Consider the following 17244-nt stretch of genomic DNA (forward strand, 5'->3'; position numbering starts at 1 on the left):
TAATAAACAGTTTGACACTACACTATCACACTGTTCTCGGAGCAGCGATGTTGGTTTTCTGACTGGGAACCTGGAAATTCTGACTTCCTGTAAGGACCTCGACAAGTCCAAGGAGCTAGGATCGGTTGAAATGTTTACTTTAAGAAGCTCAGGTGGGGAAAAGGGGAACAGGAAACAGGAGAAGAACCTGGTTTCTCTCAGTAACCTGATTAAACTGATTGGAAGGACACGAGCGCAACACATCTGGGTGATTAGTGGCGGGAGATCGGGAGGGAGAGACAGTAAACTAAGCAAATACGGTCAGAGCAGGAAGTGGCGGGGTGTGAACAGGTGAGTATGACTGAGACCGTGAGAGCAAAGTGGAAAAAGAAAGAAGGTAAACTGGGGCAGGGATCGAGACACTTCCCCATTTTACTGGAACTCAGTAGAAGCTGATGAATTCAACCAGTTTGTGTCTCTTTCTTAGGCAGAAGTCTGTGCTTTGGTTTCTTTTTGTTGGTCTTTTACTTCCCATTTATTCCTACATTCAACACACCAATGATGGGACTGGCCTTTAATATTTTCCGGATTTCATCTGGATAAAGGTTTAGTTCAAACACAATCCGTGGTCCTCTACAGTCAGGTTGTAACTATATGATGAATTTAGTTGGTTTTATTTTAAAGAGCCCATTTAATTCTTAATCAGTTCTTTTTCAAACATCCAATTTTTAATAAGATCATTTAAAGTTTCAAATGACTTCCTCATAAAGAAACAATCTCTCTGTCATGATTCCAGCTCCGCCTCCCTGTCTGTCCCTGCTTTCCCTGTTTTCTCCCTGTCAGGTGACCTGCTAATTACTGATTGTCTGCACCTGGGCTTCCCCTGTCCCTTTATTAGCAGGTCAGTCAGCTTCCCCTTTGCCAGATAGTTGTACTCCAACCTGTGAACAGTCCTATCCAGCATTACCTTAAGATTGATTTTTGGAAACGAACCCTGCCCGACCTGAAACCTGTCTCTGCCTGACTCCCCCCTAACCGGACCTGCCTTCTGTTTTGACCTGCCTCTGCTCTGCTCTTCGACAGCGTGAGTGTTTTCTGCCTGACCTGTTCCTGCTCCCCTCTGCCCGTGTCTCTGTTCTGTCTCCAAGTTGGATTCCCTTGTGTATGACCTGGACCGTCCCTTGACATCGTTATCAGTCTATCGGATCTCTGTTTCTATATTACCTCTCAGTACTGACCTGGATTGTTGTTTGGACCTCGGATCTTGCCTCACGGACTTTAGTGCTTGGACTGCTTCTTGTGTGTGGACCCTGGATTCGTCTCTTACTCTGCGCCTCGTCTTTCTGGAAATCTGTCACTGTTTTTGTTCACTAACCCCTTGTGCTTTTGCCATTTAGCCTGTTCTGCATATCATTCCTCCTCTGCTCCCAGTCAACATATGCCTCACTCTACTGTCGGCCATTTTGGAATCTACAACTCTTCAGTCTTCTCTCTGGTTCACTCCTCCCCGCTTCTCAGCCACAGCTCATCAGGACTTCAAACACCATACTCACCTGACGACAGCCCTGTTCGGCCGCAAGTCCCGACTTTCATCCACTGCATTATTATTGTCAATAAAACATTTCTTGTCTCAGTTCTCTGGTCCTGTGTGGTCTCTGGCTATGGAGTCGGATCCTAGGCGCATGACAGAACTATCTGGCCAAAACCCAGACTCCGCCAGAGATCAGACATGGAAAGGCCAGGTAGAGGGAGCACTGGCAGATATTGGTAGTCGTTTGGAAACTTTGTCTGTGGCTATTCAGGGTTTAATTAAAATTACCGCCGTCTGACTTCCCGGGAATCCCAAACCTCTCCAGCCCCAGAGCCTGTGACCTCTTCCTCCCCTTCTCGTGAACTTGTCGTCAACAAACCTCCACCTTATAACGGGGATCCTGAGAACTGCAGACCATTCCTAACTCAATGTACAATATACTTCAGTTTTCAGCCTTCTGTCTTTCAGTCAGAGCAGGCCAAAGTGGGTTTTGTGATCTCACTTCTCACTGGACCTGCGAGAGCCTGGGCAACTGCGGAGTGGAGCCGTGCCGCAGCCACCTGTTCTTCTTTCGGAACATTTTCAGACGAACTAATCAAGATATTCGATCCCACCAAACCAGACAAGGAGGCCGCTATCCAGCTGGCAGAAATAAAACAGGGCAGCAGGTCAGTGGCAGAATACTCTATAGAATTCAGGACGCTTGCAGCTCTCTGTGACTGGAATGACTCTGCGTTGTTCACCATGTTCTACAAGGGACTGAGTGAACAGGTAAAGGATGAGCTGGCAGCCCGAGATTTTCCAGAGACACTAGATGGATTAATAGATGTCTCTATTCGTATTGACCGTAGGGTTAAAGAACGAGCCAGAGAGCGTTTCAAGACGCGCCCTCCTCCTCGTAGTTCACCGCCACGTGAACCTGGTGCTCGCAGGCCAACCATCCCTCCACCAACATCCACCTCCTCTGAACCGATGCAGATTGGACGGACCCGGCTTAGTACAGAGGAGCGGCAGCGACGCCTAAGGAACAACCTGTGTCTATATTGCGGTGGCTCATCACATCGCGTAGCCTCGTGTCCAGTAAAAGCCAGGGCTCAGCAGCTGAACGAGGACCGCTGCTGAGCCGCACCCTGAAACATTCCTCCGATGCTCGCCCCCTCACAGACGTTCAAGTACGGTTTCAAGACAAAGTTATCACCATCCCAGCCTTCATTGACTCTGGGGCGGATTCTGAGTTCATGGACCAACAACTGGCAGCCAACCTAGGTTTGCAACTCCACCCACTTCCACAACCTATGCAGGTAAAAGCACTTGACGGCCACATCATTCACCCCTGTTCAGCTCTCACTGATCCTGTTCATCTGTCTATTGACAACCACTTTGAAGTTTTGCAGTTTCATATCATTCATTCCCCCAGTCTGCCCTTGGTTTTAGGCGCCTCATGGCTCAGACGTCACAATCCTCACATTGACTGGTCCTCTGGCCGAGTGTTCGGATGGGGTCCAGGCTGCTCCACAACCTGTCTTCAGGCAGCACACCCAGTTTCCACACCTCAGGTATCGGATCAAGTAGAAGAGTTCCCTGATCTTTCTTCTGTTCCCTCCGTTTATCTGGACCTTAAACAGGTATTTAACAAGGTGAGGGCCACATCGTTACCGCCACATAGACCCTATGATTGTGCCATAGATTTGCTGCCTGGAACATCTCCCCCGAGGGGGCGCCTGTACTCTCTGTCCGCTCCTGAGAGGGTCGCTATGCAAAAATACCTGGATGAGGCGTTAGCAGCGGGCCTTATTCGACCCTCATCCTCTCCGGCGGGGGCTGGTTTCTTTTTTGTAGGCAAGAAGGACGGGGGCCTCCGGCCGTGCATCGATTTCCGAGGCCTGAATGACATCACCATCAAGAACCGCTACCCTCTCCCGCTAATCTCCTCTGCTTTTGAACTTTTACAGAATGCTACCATCTTCACCAAACTCGACCTACGCAATGCCTATCACCTGGTTCGCATTCGACAAGGTGATGAATGGAAGACGGCGTTCAATACCCCTTCAGGACATTATGAATATCTGGTTATGCCTTTTGGACTGACCAATGCCCCCGCCATGTTCCAAAATTTGGTTAATGATGTATTAGGAGATATGTTGAATAAGTTTGTCTTTGTTTACCTTGATGACATCCTTATCTTCTCCGAGTCTGAAACCGAACATGTGGAACACGTGCGCATTGTTTTGCAACGTCTATTGCAGAATCGCCTCTACGTGAAAGCTGAGAAATGCCTATTCCATTCCCAGAAGGTTTCGTTTTTGGGGTTCATTGTATCCCCCGGCCAGATTCAGATGGACCCAGTCAAGATCCAAGCGGTCAAGGACTGGCCCCCTCCTGAGTCCCGAAAGGCTCTGCAACGCTTCCTAGGTTTTGCCAACTTCTACAGACGATTCATCAGAGGCTACAGTCAGATCGCTAGCCCGCTTCATGCCCTCACGTCCACTAAGACTCGCTTCACCTGGACTCCTGAGGCACAAAAGGCTTTTGAGCGCCTGAAAGGAAAGTTCACCACAGCTCCCATCCTGATCATACCTGATCCCGCTCACCAGTTCGTGGTCGAGGTGGACGCCTCAGACCAGGGAGTAGGTGCGGTACTTTCTCAGCGTTCCAGTAAGGACAACAAGATACACCCTTGTGCTTTCTTTTCTAGGCGGATGTCGCAGGCAGAGCGGAATTACAGTATAGGAGATAAGGAATTGCTGGCGGTGAAACTAGCTCTGGAGGAGTGGCGTCATTGGTTAGAGGGTACAGAGCAGCCTTTTCTGGTGTGGACGGACCACAAAAACCTTGAGTACCTCCGTTCCGCCAAACGCCTCAACTCTCGGCAAGCCAGGTGGGCCTTATTCTTCAATCGCTTCAACTTCTCCCTTTCTTATCGCCCAGGTAACCGTAACACCAAAGCGGACGCTCTGTCACGACAGTTTGAAAACATGGAATCCCCTGAGTCACCCGACTTCATTCTTCCCGCAGCTACACGACTGGGAGTCACCCATCTGGACATAGAGAATGAGGTACTCAATGCACACACTCCTTCACCCTCCGCCTGTCCTCCTAACAAACTGTATGTTCCAGACCATCTCCGTTCTAAGGTTTTAGACTGGTGCCACTCCTCTCGCCTTACCTGTCACCCAGGCACAGCTCGTACCCTCTTTGTTGTTAAACAGAGGTTCTGGTGGCCCACTCTATCTGCTGATGTGCGAACATTTGTATCTGCTTGTCCTGTCTGTGCTCAGGCTAAACCCCTCCACCGTGCACCTGCAGGGTACCTGCGTCCTCTCTCCATCCCTCGTCGGCCATGGTCCCACATATCGGTGGACTTTGTTACTGGACTTCCTGTGTCGAACGGCTTAAACACTGTCCTGACTGTCGTAGACCGCTTTTCCAAAATGGTTCACTTCATCCCTTTGGCCGGACTTCCATCAGCTAAGGAGACAGCGGACCTGCTGGTGCAACATGTGTTCCGTCTCCATGGCCTTCCCAGGGACATTGTGTCAGACAGAGGACCCCAGTTCACCGCCCACTTCTGGACTGAGTTCTGTCGTTTGCTGGGGATCTCTGTCAGCCTGTCTTCTGGTTTCCATCCCCAATCCAATGGGCAGACGGAGCGTTTGAATCAGGAGCTGGAAACTGGCCTCCGTCTTCTGTGCTCCCGGGAACCTACAACTTGGTCGACGAAGGTGGTTTGGGTGGAGTACGCTCACAACTCCTTGCCATCTTCAGCCACAGGGTTGACTCCCTTCCAGGTGGTCTATGGTTATCAGCCGCCGCTGTTTGATGTCCAGGAGGAGGACTCCTCAGTCCCCTCTGCACGGGCTTCGGTTCGGCGCTGCCACTTGGCCTGGAGACGGGCGCGTGCCTCCCTCATCAAGTCTGTTCGCTCCTACGAAAGTCAGGCCAACCGGCGGCGCAGGCCTGCTCCGCCTTACAGAGTTGGTCAGCGGGTTTGGCTCTCCTCTACGGACATCCCGTTGCGAGTGGAGAACCGGAAGTTGGCTCCCAGGTTCATCGGCCCCTTTCCTATCACCAAGGTTGTCAACCCTGTGGCAGTCCGCCTGCGTCTCCCCAGACCTCTTCGGATCCACCCGACCTTTCACGTCTCTCGGTTGAAGCCTGAAGTCGTGAGTGATCTTGTGCCCGCCTCCAGGCCCCCTCCTCCCGCCCGGCTCATTGACGGCGGTCCCGCTTTCACGGTGCGCCGTCTCCTCCGGTCCCGTCGTCGGGGTCGGGGTTTGCAGTATCTGGTGGACTGGGAGGGCTATGGCCCTGAGGAGCGGTCTTGGGTGCCCTCCCGCTTTGTTTTGGATCCTGATCTCATCTCTCAGTTCCACCGTGACCATCCGGCCCAGCCTGGTCAGCCGCCGTGAGTCGGCTTTGGGGGGGGGGGGTACTGTCATGATCCCAGCTCCGCCTCCCTGTCTGTCCCTGCTTTCCCTGTTTTCTCCCTGTCAGGTGACCTGCTAATTACTGATTGTCTGCACCTGGGCTTCCCCTGTCCCTTTATTAGCAGGTCAGTCAGCTTCCCCTTTGCCAGATAGTTGTACTCCAACCTGTGAACAGTCCTATCCAGCATTACCTTAAGATTGATTTTTGGAAACGAACCCTGCCCGACCTGAAACCTGTCTCTGCCTGACTCCCCCCTAACCAGACCTGCCTTCTGTTTTGACCTGCCTCTGCTCTGCTCTTCGACAGCGTGAGTGTTTTCTGCCTGACCTGTTCCTGCTCCCCTCTGCCCGTGTCTCTGTTCTGTCTCCAAGTTGGATTCCCTTGTGTATGACCTGGACCGTCCCTTGACATCGTTATCAGTCTATCGGATCTCTGTTTCTATATTACCTCTCAGTACTGACCTGGATTGTTGTTTGGACCTCGGATCTTGCCTCACGGACTTTAGTGCTTGGACTGCTTCTTGTGTGTGGACCCTGGATTCGTCTCTTACTCTGCGCCTCGTCTTTCTGGAAATCTGTCACTGTTTTTGTTCACTAACCCCTTGTGCTTTTGCCATTTAGCCTGTCCTGCATATCACTAACCCCTTGTGCTTTTGCCATTTAGCCTGTTCTGCATATCATTCCTCCTCTGCTCCCAGTCAACATATGCCTCACTCTACTGGCGGCCATTTTGGAATCTACAACTCTTCAGTCTTCTCTCTGGTTCACTCCTCCCCGCTTCTCAGCCACAGCTCATCAGGACTTCAAACACCATACTCACCTGACGACAGCCCTGTTCGGCCGCAAGTCCCGACTTTCATCCACTGCATTATTATTGTCAATAAAACATTTCTTGTCTCAGTTCTCTGGTCCTGTGTGGTCTCTGGCTATGGAGTCGGATCCTAGGCGCCTGACACTCTCTTCTATCGACTTCAAACTCACTTCTTCATTGTTTTCACAATCAGTTCTGAATTACTTCCTCCAGACTACACCATCAGAGGGTTCACTAAACACTTGTGGTTTTTAATGCAAGGTATCATGAAAACCTTGAACCTTTCTAAGTTCAAATTTACATCACAGTAGGAAACGTAGCCACTACATGATCCCTATTTATCAGTGGATTTCTTGCCTGTTACTGTTTCCATATGATATCTTCTTCTCTCCTTAATTATGTCTCCTGGTTATTATTTTGCAGACATAAAATGTAAAAGCCATTGGTCCATTGCCTGGGTTTGATCAACCGCTCTCTTACTGCAGCAGCAGTAACTTTCCCTTCTCCCAAACTTTACTTAACTCCAGTTAGAGGATTCACTAACACACCAAGATCATAAAATAAGACATTTCATTCTTACCTGATGCTGACTCTGTCGTTCCCCAAGAGCACGATTCAGTTCTGTATTTGTCACTGATAGGTTTAATTAATGTTCACTATCTTCCGCTTGAACTAACAGTTCCTTGTTCTCAGCTATTGCAGCTTTCTCTTCCCTAATATCACCAGAACATTAACAAAACACACAGAAACTGTCCTGTACTTAACTAAGTTATAATGGTTACTTCCTACTACTGTCTTTTACTCTTTTCAGAGTACAACTCCATTTCCAGCATTTCACAGACACCAAAGTAAGATCAGCAGTTGTTGATCTCCGCTAGCTCTTCAGTGAAACGAGGAGCTAGTGGAGACAAGTGGAGACGAGTGGAGACGGGCTCAGAGTTCTGCTCTCTACTTCCTCCATGTATAGATTGTCCACACTGGCTGTGATTGACAGATGAGAACTTAGTGGAGGCTCCAGAGGAACAAATCCAGAGCAGTTTCCAAACATTCAATTCAATCAGTGACGTGATGAAGAACATAGTCATGTTTTTAAATGTAACAATACTCATTGTACTTGAAATAAGAATAAATAAATCATAAATCATAGCACTTTGCTTTGATGTCGTTTCTTCTTGACCTAGATTTTGTTTTCTTGCCTTGATCCTCACTTCTAAGTCGCTTTGGATAAAAGCGTCTGATAAATGACTAAATGTAAATGTAAAAGACATAAGCGGTGATGAGGCAGAGGACCAGTAAGACACATACGAGGTCCAGGCTGAAGTTGGTTCAGTCAGAAATTGTGCAGTTGCTTCCTCACAGTCTTGACTGCTTCAGCTGTGGGAATCTGATGAAGACAGAGGTGAAATCATGACATTGTTTCATCTGGGTCCTGGTTTTTGCACCCTGTTGTCCTGTGAATTGTTGATGTGGGGGATAGTTTCCCCAACCAGGCAAGAGAGAATAGTTGAGACTGAGTAACTCATGCTGTGTGCTCTAATGCCCCCCACACCAGCACCTTCAGAAACAGAATGACATTTAATATTTTTACCCAGAAGAAGGTGCAGCTGTTGTTTGTCTGGTTGAGAACTAGAGGTCAGTGAATCAACTTTGTGAACAGAGAGAAGCAGACAGTGAAGGCAAAGTGAAGACATCAGATCACATCAGTTGATGCTCAGCTTCTCATTTATTGTCAGTAAACAGCAGATAATGATTCACATCAGACTTTCAAACCTCCACCAAAAAGGATGAAACCAGTTAGTTGGACTTTAAAGCTGAGTGTGTGTTTAGTAGCAGCAGGGATCGCTCGGATCCACCGTCTGCTCTATGGGATGCGTTTGGAGACTGGAGTTGGTCACACACTACTATGAAGTCAGTCTTGGCCTCGGCGGACGTCGGCAGCATCAATCATTTATTGATCCCCATGGGGGGATTGTGGTTGGACAGCTGCCAGTTATCTCTAGCTGCATGTCTTGTCCAAGACATCTCAGCAAGTAGAAACTGGGAATTGAACCACTCACCCTGGGGTTCATAGACGACTGCTCTACCACCTGCTGTACCACCCCATGATCATTTTTCTAGTATTATGTTAGAAAATATACTCATATCTCCAGCTGGTCTCACCTTGATGGAATGTTTCAAACTCACCTGCCCCTCCATTGATGAATCCAGACACATTCAGTTTGTATCCATCACACTCACTGACAGAGAACGAGGAGTAACGAGCAAATGCTTTATTTCCATTGAAGTCCTGCATGTCGACTCTCAACTCATAATGTCGGTGCTTTGTCAGATAGTGGATGTTGTTAAGACCTGAACACACATTTAACAGCAGACACAGTACTGTTTCTGGTTCTATACAAAAAGTTTTTCTTACTGTTTTTCTAGTATCTTAACTAGACTGCTTCCTTCCCATAGATCCTCTTAATTATTTTTAATAATTAATACATCTACACTGTCAACATTGTCTCTTAGACTCCATCCCTACAAAGATGTCTTACCTTTGATTAGCACGTTCATATTAGATCAGATCAATCTATCTTTACAAATAGGCTACGTACCAAAGGCTTTTAAGGTTGCTGTAGTTGAACTGCTACTCAAAAACCTACTCTGGACTCAGGGGTTTTAGTGAATAATAGATTAATATCCAATCTGCCCTTTGTCTTTAAAATTCTTGAAAAGGTGGTTTCTAAGCAATTATAGGACCACCTGCGTAGCAATAACTTGTATGAAGATTTCCAGTCAGGATTTAGAGTACATCATAGTACAGAAACAGTACTGGTAAAGGTCACTAATGATCTTCTACTAGCATCAGACAATTGACTACTCTCTATATTCGTCATGTTAGATCTTAGTGCTGCATTCGACACTATAGATCACAACATTTTATTACACAGACTGGAACATGTCATTGGAATCAAAGGAACAGCACTAGAGTGGTTAAAATCATATCTATCGGATAGATTTCAGTTTGTACACGTTAATGACGAGTCTTTGATGCACAGCAAAGATAGCTACGGAGTTCCACAAGGTTCTGTGCTTGGAGCGATTTGTTTTACTCTATGTCTCTCTTAGGAAACACTCACACTATACACACTATAAATTTCCATTGCTTTGCAGATTATACCCAGCTACTGCTCAAAAAAGCATCGCCCTGTGTCCTGCTTCAGTTTCATTTCAGCAGCTCTCACCACAAGGCTGAAGCATGACTAACCCTAACCCAAAATAATAGTATTGAGCAGGGGAGTGAACCAGTCAAACAGCTTCATGAGCAAGGAACAGAAAAGTAATTCTATTCCTCTTCACCACATATCACATATTTTTGTATCGTCATATTCTTTACGGTCTTAACTTTAAGTGATATATAAATAAACTGAATTGAACTGAACTGAGTTTGACGTAATCACACGTTAGTTTCATTTCAGGTCTCACCGAGCCAGTACTCTCCAGCAGGGTCACCGAACCCAAACTTGTAGTAATCCCAGGGTCTGTAGAAGTTCACTGTACCGTCCATCCTCCTCTGGAACACCTGGGGACAGGTTGTTGTTTCCAGACAACAAGGTGATGATTTATTGTGACAGTCCAACAGGAAGTGTTCTTACTGATGTTCAGTTCAAATACTCACCGTCCATCCTCCTCCTGATGAGTCCATGTCACACACACACATTTTAAGTAAATAAATAAACCTAAGACAAGGCTGAATCCAAATGTACTACAATCAGTACTACTGCTACTGCGTATGTATCTTTATCAGAACTGATTTCACTGTCCTCATCTTGAACCAGCATCGTTATCTTTGAATAAAGTTTACCTGGACAGCTGACTTTTCTCCAAGAGGATAGCTGGTGTACACTCCACTGTGTAGGTTCTTGTTCTGTTGATGGATGTCGCTGCAGTCCACTGGTTTTCCAAATGCATTGAAGCTGGTCAACAGTGGAGCCAGCAGAAGGAAGACGACTGGTACCACCTGTAACCTGTTTAAGCTCATAGCCACATTCCCTGTGTGGGTGATAAATGTGGAAGAACAGATGGTGAGGTGTGTGTCTGTGTGTGTTTTACATTAATGAACTGCTTCATCTTCCAAGTCATAAACAATAACTATCAGTGTCTTTCACTTCATTTTTTAGTACGACAAGTTGGTGGCAACATGAAGCTGAACCACCATGTACTAAAACTTTTTAGCCTTAGCATTGCACAATGTTTGTCACATGACAAGAAATTACTTTTACGTTTACATCACGTCACTGGAAACAATGACATCAATGGCGAATTGTTTTATACTGGACTCTAACTCAGTCCTGTGGATCCACCGCCTCAACCATCCTGGCAAACATTGAGGAAATAAAGACATAATGACAAAGATTGTTGTTCTCTGCAGAAAACATCTTTACAGAGACACATTTCAGTTCAAACTCACCTTCACTGTCAGATGATCAAACTGCTGGTGTGAGTGTGTCTGAACACTGTGAAAACACTACGTGAAAACAGAAGATAACTGCAGTTCAGTCTGGAAACGTGATTGTTTAAAGAGCTGCTATTTGGTGCCCAGACTTCTTCACTCCTCACAAAATACAGCGTGATTTAAGACTGGGGAGTGACAGTAACAACGTCTGCACCTGTCACAGTTATACTGTCGTTCGCTTGTTGTCCTAAATAATATCACAGATCTGCTAATGAATCTTAGTTTAACACAGAGGTTCCTAATAAACTGACAACTGATTTATGTAATCATAATATTCCCTGAACACAGATCCCGACCAAACATCTGTGAGCAGTTTAGTACATTGGTTGTTCCTGTGTGAACTCACCTGCAGCCGGAGCTGAAGAGACTTCGTGTCTTCACCTTCAGAGGAAACAGACAAACTGCTGCTTCTCGTTCACAGCTTCTTAAATCTACAGAGACACGGACATGTCGCAGGAGGCCGGACACGGAGAAACATGCATGTGTGTGTAATTCATATCAAACAAATGTTCCTCTATCAGCACATCTTAGTATCGTCCAAATGTAATCCAAGATGTTGGCTGATACATCCAGTCGTCTCTTCTAAGAGTTCATCTTTCACTACAAAACCTGAAGTGGATCCTGTTAGACTGAAAAAAAAAGGTCAATGCTTCAAGGTCCAAACAAATAAGGTTTGGAGAAAACCTGGGCTGATTAGAAGAGACGGCATCCATCCCACTTTAGATGGTGCGTCTCAACTCTCTAAGAATATGACAGAGTTTATTAGACGACCTAAACCCTGACATGTCAGAGTGGAGCCCAGGACGCAGAGACGCAGTCTTACACACCTCTCTGCAGCTTCCTTACAGCCGTCACCCCCCCAAAACCACCATAACCCCATAGAGACAGTGTCTGCTCCCCGAGTACCTAAATTATTTATATCTAAAACTAACACAAGAGGAGTAATTCATAAAAACCTAATAAAAATAAAGACGACTCCTCTCTTAGAACAAAATAACAAGAAAACAATCAAATGTGGACTGTTAAATATCAGATCTCTCTCGTCTAAATCCCTGTTAGTAAATGATTTGATAATTGACCATCAAATAGACTTATTCTGTCTTACTGAAACCTGGCTGCAGCAGGATGAATATGTCTCTCTGAATGAGTCGACCCCCTCAAGTCATGTTAATTGTGTCAATGTTCCTAGAAACACAGGTCGGGGTGGAGGAGTAGCAGCAATCTTCCACTCAAGTTTGTTAATCAACCCCAGACCTAAACATAGTTTGAATTCATTTGAGAGCCTCACTCTTAGCCTCTCTGATCCTAACTGGAAAAATCAAAAACCAGTCCTGTTTGTTATTGTGTACCGTCCTCCTGTCCCTTACTCTGAGTTTTTAACTGAATTCTCAGAGTTTCTATCTGATTTAGTTCTTAGTGCAGATAAAGTCATTATAGTCGGTGACTTTAATATCCATGTAGATGTTGATGATAACTGCCTCAACACTGCATTTAATTCACTATTAGACTCCATTGGTTTTACCCAAAATGTAAATAAACCCACTCACTGTTTTAACCACACCCTTGATCTTATTCTGACATACGGTGTGGAAGTTGATCAGTTCATAGTTTTTCCCCAAAACCCTCTTTTATCTGACCATTTCTTAATTACATTTGAATTTACAGTACCAGACTTTACTAAACCTACAGATAAGATTCTCTACAGTAGATGTTTATGTGAAAATGCTGTTGACAAATTTGAGGAACTGATTCCATCTTTTATTTCAGAGCCATGTACCAACACAGAGGAAGGCAGTTATTTCAATGTTACTCCAGCACAAGTGGACTATCTTGTTAATAGTACTGGTGCTTCACTTGGAACAATACTTGATACTGTTGCTCCTCTGAAAAAGAAACTAGTGAGTCAGAGGAAGTTAGCTCCATGGTACAATTCACAAATCCGTAGCTTAAAGCAGAAATCACGTAAGCTGGAAAGGAGGTGGCGTTCCACCAATTTAGATGAATATTGCCTAGTCTGGAAAGATAGTTTAATAATATATAAAAAAGCCCTGCGTGAATTCTAGAACTTCATATTACTCCTCATTAATAGAGGCAAATAAGAACAACCCTAGGTTTCTTTTCAGCACTGTAGCCAGGCTGACAAAGAGTCATAGCTCGGTTGACCCTAGTATTCCCTCAACTCTCAGCAGCAATGACTTCATGAATTTCTTTACAAATAAAATCATAACTATTAGAGAAAAAATTGATCAGATCATCCCTGCATATAGCATGGATTGTACAACAACTCTAGATCCACGCTCGTACTTAGACTGCTTCCTCCCTGTAGATCATTCTGAATTAATTTCAGTAATTAATTCCTCTAAACCATCAACATGTCTTTTAGATCCCATCCCGACTAGACTCCTCAAGAATGTCTTACCTTTGATCAGCACGTCCATATTAGATCAGATCAATCTGTCTTTACAAATAGGCTACGTACCACAGGCTTTAAAGGTTGCTGTAGTCAAGCCCCTACTCAAAAAGCCTACTCTGGACTCAGGGGTCTTAGCGAATTATAGACCAATATCCAATCTGCCCTTTATCTCTAAAATCCTTGAAAAGATAGTTTCTAAGCAATTGTACGACCACCTGCGTAGCAATAACTTGTATGAAGATTTCCAGTCAGGATTTAGAGTACATCATAGCACAGAAAAAGCACTGGTAAAGGTCACTAATGATCTTCTATTAGCATCAGACAATTGACTACTCTCTATACTCGTCATGTTAGATCTTAGTGCTGCATTCGACACTATAGATCACAACATTTTATTACACAGACTGGAACATGTCATTGGAATCAAAGGAACAGCACTAGAGTGGTTTAAATCGTATCTATCAGATAGATTTCAGTTTGTACATGTTAATGAGTCTTCCATGCACAGCAAAGTCAGCTATGGAGTTCCACAGGGATCTGTGCTTGGGCCGATTCTTTTCACTTATATATGTCCCCTTTAGGCAATATTATTAGGAAACACTCTATAAATTTCCATTGTTATGCAGATGATACCCAGCTATATTTATCTATGAAACCAGGAGAAACTAATCAATTAGTCAAACTTCAGGAATGCTTAAAAGACATAAAGGCCTGGATGACCTCCAATTTCCTTCTCCTAAATCCGGACAAGACAGAGGTTATACTGTTTGGGCCTAAAAATCTCAGAGACACTATGTCTAAACACATTCTCACCATTGATGACTTAGTTCTGGCCTCAAGTAATACTGTAAGAAACCTGGGAGTTATCTTTGATCAGGATATCTCCTTCACTTCATACATAAAATAAATCTCTAGAACTGCCTTTTTTCACCTAAGAAACATTAAAGTTAAAATTAGGAGCATCCTGTCCCAAAGTGATGCTGAAAAACTAGTCCATGCATTTGTTACTTCCAGACTGGACTATTGTAATTCATTATTAATAGGATGTCCCAATAACTCATTAAAGAGCCTCCAGTTAATCCAAAATGCTGCAGCCAGAGTTCTGACTGGAATTAGCAAGAGAGATCATATTTCTCCAACGTTAGCTTCTCTCCATTGGCTCCCTGTTAAATCCAGAATTGAATTTAAAATTCTTCTCCTAACTTATAAATCCCTTAATAATCAGGCTCCATCTTATCTTAAAGAACTCATAGTTCCTTATCTTCCAAGCAGAACTCTCCGTTCTCAGACTGCAGGTTTACTTGTGGTTCCTAGAGTTTCCAAATGTAGAATGGGAGGCAGAGCCTTTAGCTACCAAGCCCCTCTCCTGTGGAACCAGCTCCCAGTTCAGGTTTGGGAGGCAGACACCCTCTCTACATTTAAGACTAGACTTCAAACTTTCCTTTTTTATAAAGCTTCTAGTTAGAGATGGATCAGGTGACTCTGAACCATCTCTTAGTTATGCTGATATAGGTTAGTCTGCTGGGGGACCTCTACTGATAAACTGAGCTCCTCTCCTCTCTCCTTTCTCCTATATCAATGCAAATGCAACCCTTTCATGTCATTAACTTTGTGTCTTCTCTCTCTTTTAGTTGTGTTTCCTCCTCTCTGTCTCCCTCTCTCTGTACTTTTCTGCAGGTATCCTCGGCCTGGAGCTGTACATCTCCAGAATCCAGTTCATCTGCCCAATGTTCTTGATGCTTGTTGTTGTCTTTATTGCCTGCTGTTCTTTTCTCTCTTCTCTTTCCACTCACCCCAACCGGTCAAGGCAGATGGCCACCCACTATGAGCCTGGTTCTGCTGGAGGTTTCTTCCTCTAAAGGGAGTTTTTCCTCTCCACTGTTGCCTAAAGCTTGCTCAAATGGGACTGTTGGGTTTTCTCTATAATTTTTTGTATAAATATTTTCTGTAAGGTCTTAAACCTTAAACACTGTAAAGTGCCTTGAGATAACTTCTGTTGTAAATTGGCGCTATACAAATAAAATTGAATTGAATTGAATTGAATTGAATTGAATTGAATTGAATTGAATTGAATTGAATTGAATTGAATTGAATTGAAATAAGTAATAAAAAATAAAAGTTGGGAGGGGCTCACACTCGAGTCTTAACAGAGAAAATCCAACCTGACACACGTCATCAGGGCAAAAAGACAAAAACGGGCTGAGAATCCGGAGCTAGTGGAACCAGAGAAGAACCCGGAGGCCACACTGTGGACGACCGAGGACACGTCCCCCGGTGCTGAACGGCAGGTTTGCTCTTACTGGAGAACATCCAGCCCTGCTGTGACTGGACGAGAGGCAGGATTCACCTGGACAAGTCTGGAGTCTGTCACAGGGCTGACACACAAACAATCACACCAACGAACACTAGAGTCACAAATCCCTGAGCCAGAGTACTCGAGAGAACCCTGGTTTGTTGTTGCTGTGAGTCCACGTGCTAACCTCTGCAGGAGACCACAGGTTTCATAATACATACAACAAGGATCCGACCTGGGATCAACGTGATCACAGCTTTTATCCACTCACAGCTCCAGCTTTAAGAACCAACACACTTTGTAGAACGGTCTGTGTGGTGTTTTTCTGCTTGGGTCCATAAACTCACACATCCTCATCACTTTCTCTAACTCGAAGCACCGTGCCTTTCTGGCCTGACACTGGACTCTGGACCCGGGTTTGTCAGTCCTCCATCCACCCCAACCACCTGCCTGTGAAGTTTAAAGTTCATGGCTGCTACTTAGCTCAGCGTCAGTTTAATGTTACAGAGGAAATAACTGATGGAGAAATAATACTAGTCACATATTTGAAGTGTTCATGTTCATCTCTCATGTGAAACACCGAGGTACATCTGGCTCTAACACGACTACTTGTTGAACGCTTGTTCCACTTACTTTAAGTGGAACAAGCGTTCTCTCTTCATAGTGAAGTTTGTTCCATTCAGTTCAGTCGCTGTGTTTTCACTAAATGAGCTGAAGTGTCCGAGCTCAACGTTAGAGCAGGTGAAGCTTCATCAGATCGACGGCCGTGTTTGAGGCCTCACAGGTCCGTGTCACTTTGTCTGTGCAGGTTTTCATCTTATTCACAAAGTCTTGGGAACAGCTGGAGCTGATGAACAGATCCGGTTTTGGTCAAAGGTCAAAGGTCACCGTTTCCCCTTGTTGTTTGGTTCTGTGGGTTCGGGGGGCTGGGGGAGGAGCAGAGAGCTCCACGGGGGCTGAGCTTCATGCATTCATGGATCAATGATTGACGTTGATGATCGATTAGGTAAAAAAATCACTAAGTAGCTGTTCACAAACCAGTAATTAAATGTTGAAGAGAAACAGAAACTTGGATTCCAGAGTTCGAGTGAGACCCTGCATGATGGATATTTACAACGAGGCGTCTGACTGTTAGAGAACAGTCACTGATTCACAGGTGGACTCAGGTGAGACCAGGTGAAATTACGTGCAGTGTCTCAGGTGGGACGTCTGCTGTCTGACCAGGTTTGTCTCTCTCAGGTGTGTCTGCAGGTTTACAGGTGTGAAGCCAGTTTACTTGTGGAGCACTCACC

The 17244-nt window shown here is 45.2% G+C and overlaps 1 protein-coding gene across 2 annotated transcripts; it reads right to left on the reverse strand.

The window, feature by feature from the left end:
• Window positions 1–9723: 9723 nt before the first annotated feature.
• LOC113155959 (microfibril-associated glycoprotein 4-like) lies at window positions 9724–10890 on the reverse strand. Of its 2 annotated transcripts, none has more exons than XR_003298264.1 (2): window positions 10410–10508; window positions 9724–10313 (listed from the first exon to the last, which is right to left on the reverse strand). XR_003298264.1 is itself a non-coding variant. In XM_026350724.1 (2 exons), the coding sequence occupies exons 1-2, from the start codon at window positions 10770–10772 to the stop codon at window positions 10206–10208; spliced, it is 285 nt and encodes a 94-aa protein (XP_026206509.1). In that variant the 5' UTR covers window positions 10773–10890; the 3' UTR covers window positions 9724–10205. The 2 variants fall into 2 exon arrangements, 1 of the variants encoding a protein (XP_026206509.1); XM_026350724.1 differs by lacking the exon at window positions 10410–10508 and adding an exon at window positions 10596–10890.
• Between the last annotated feature and the right edge of the window lie 6354 nt (window positions 10891–17244).

This window comes from Anabas testudineus, chromosome 19, assembly GCF_900324465.2.
Source record: "Anabas testudineus chromosome 19, fAnaTes1.2, whole genome shotgun sequence".
Lineage (NCBI taxonomy): Eukaryota > Metazoa > Chordata > Actinopteri > Anabantiformes > Anabantidae > Anabas > Anabas testudineus.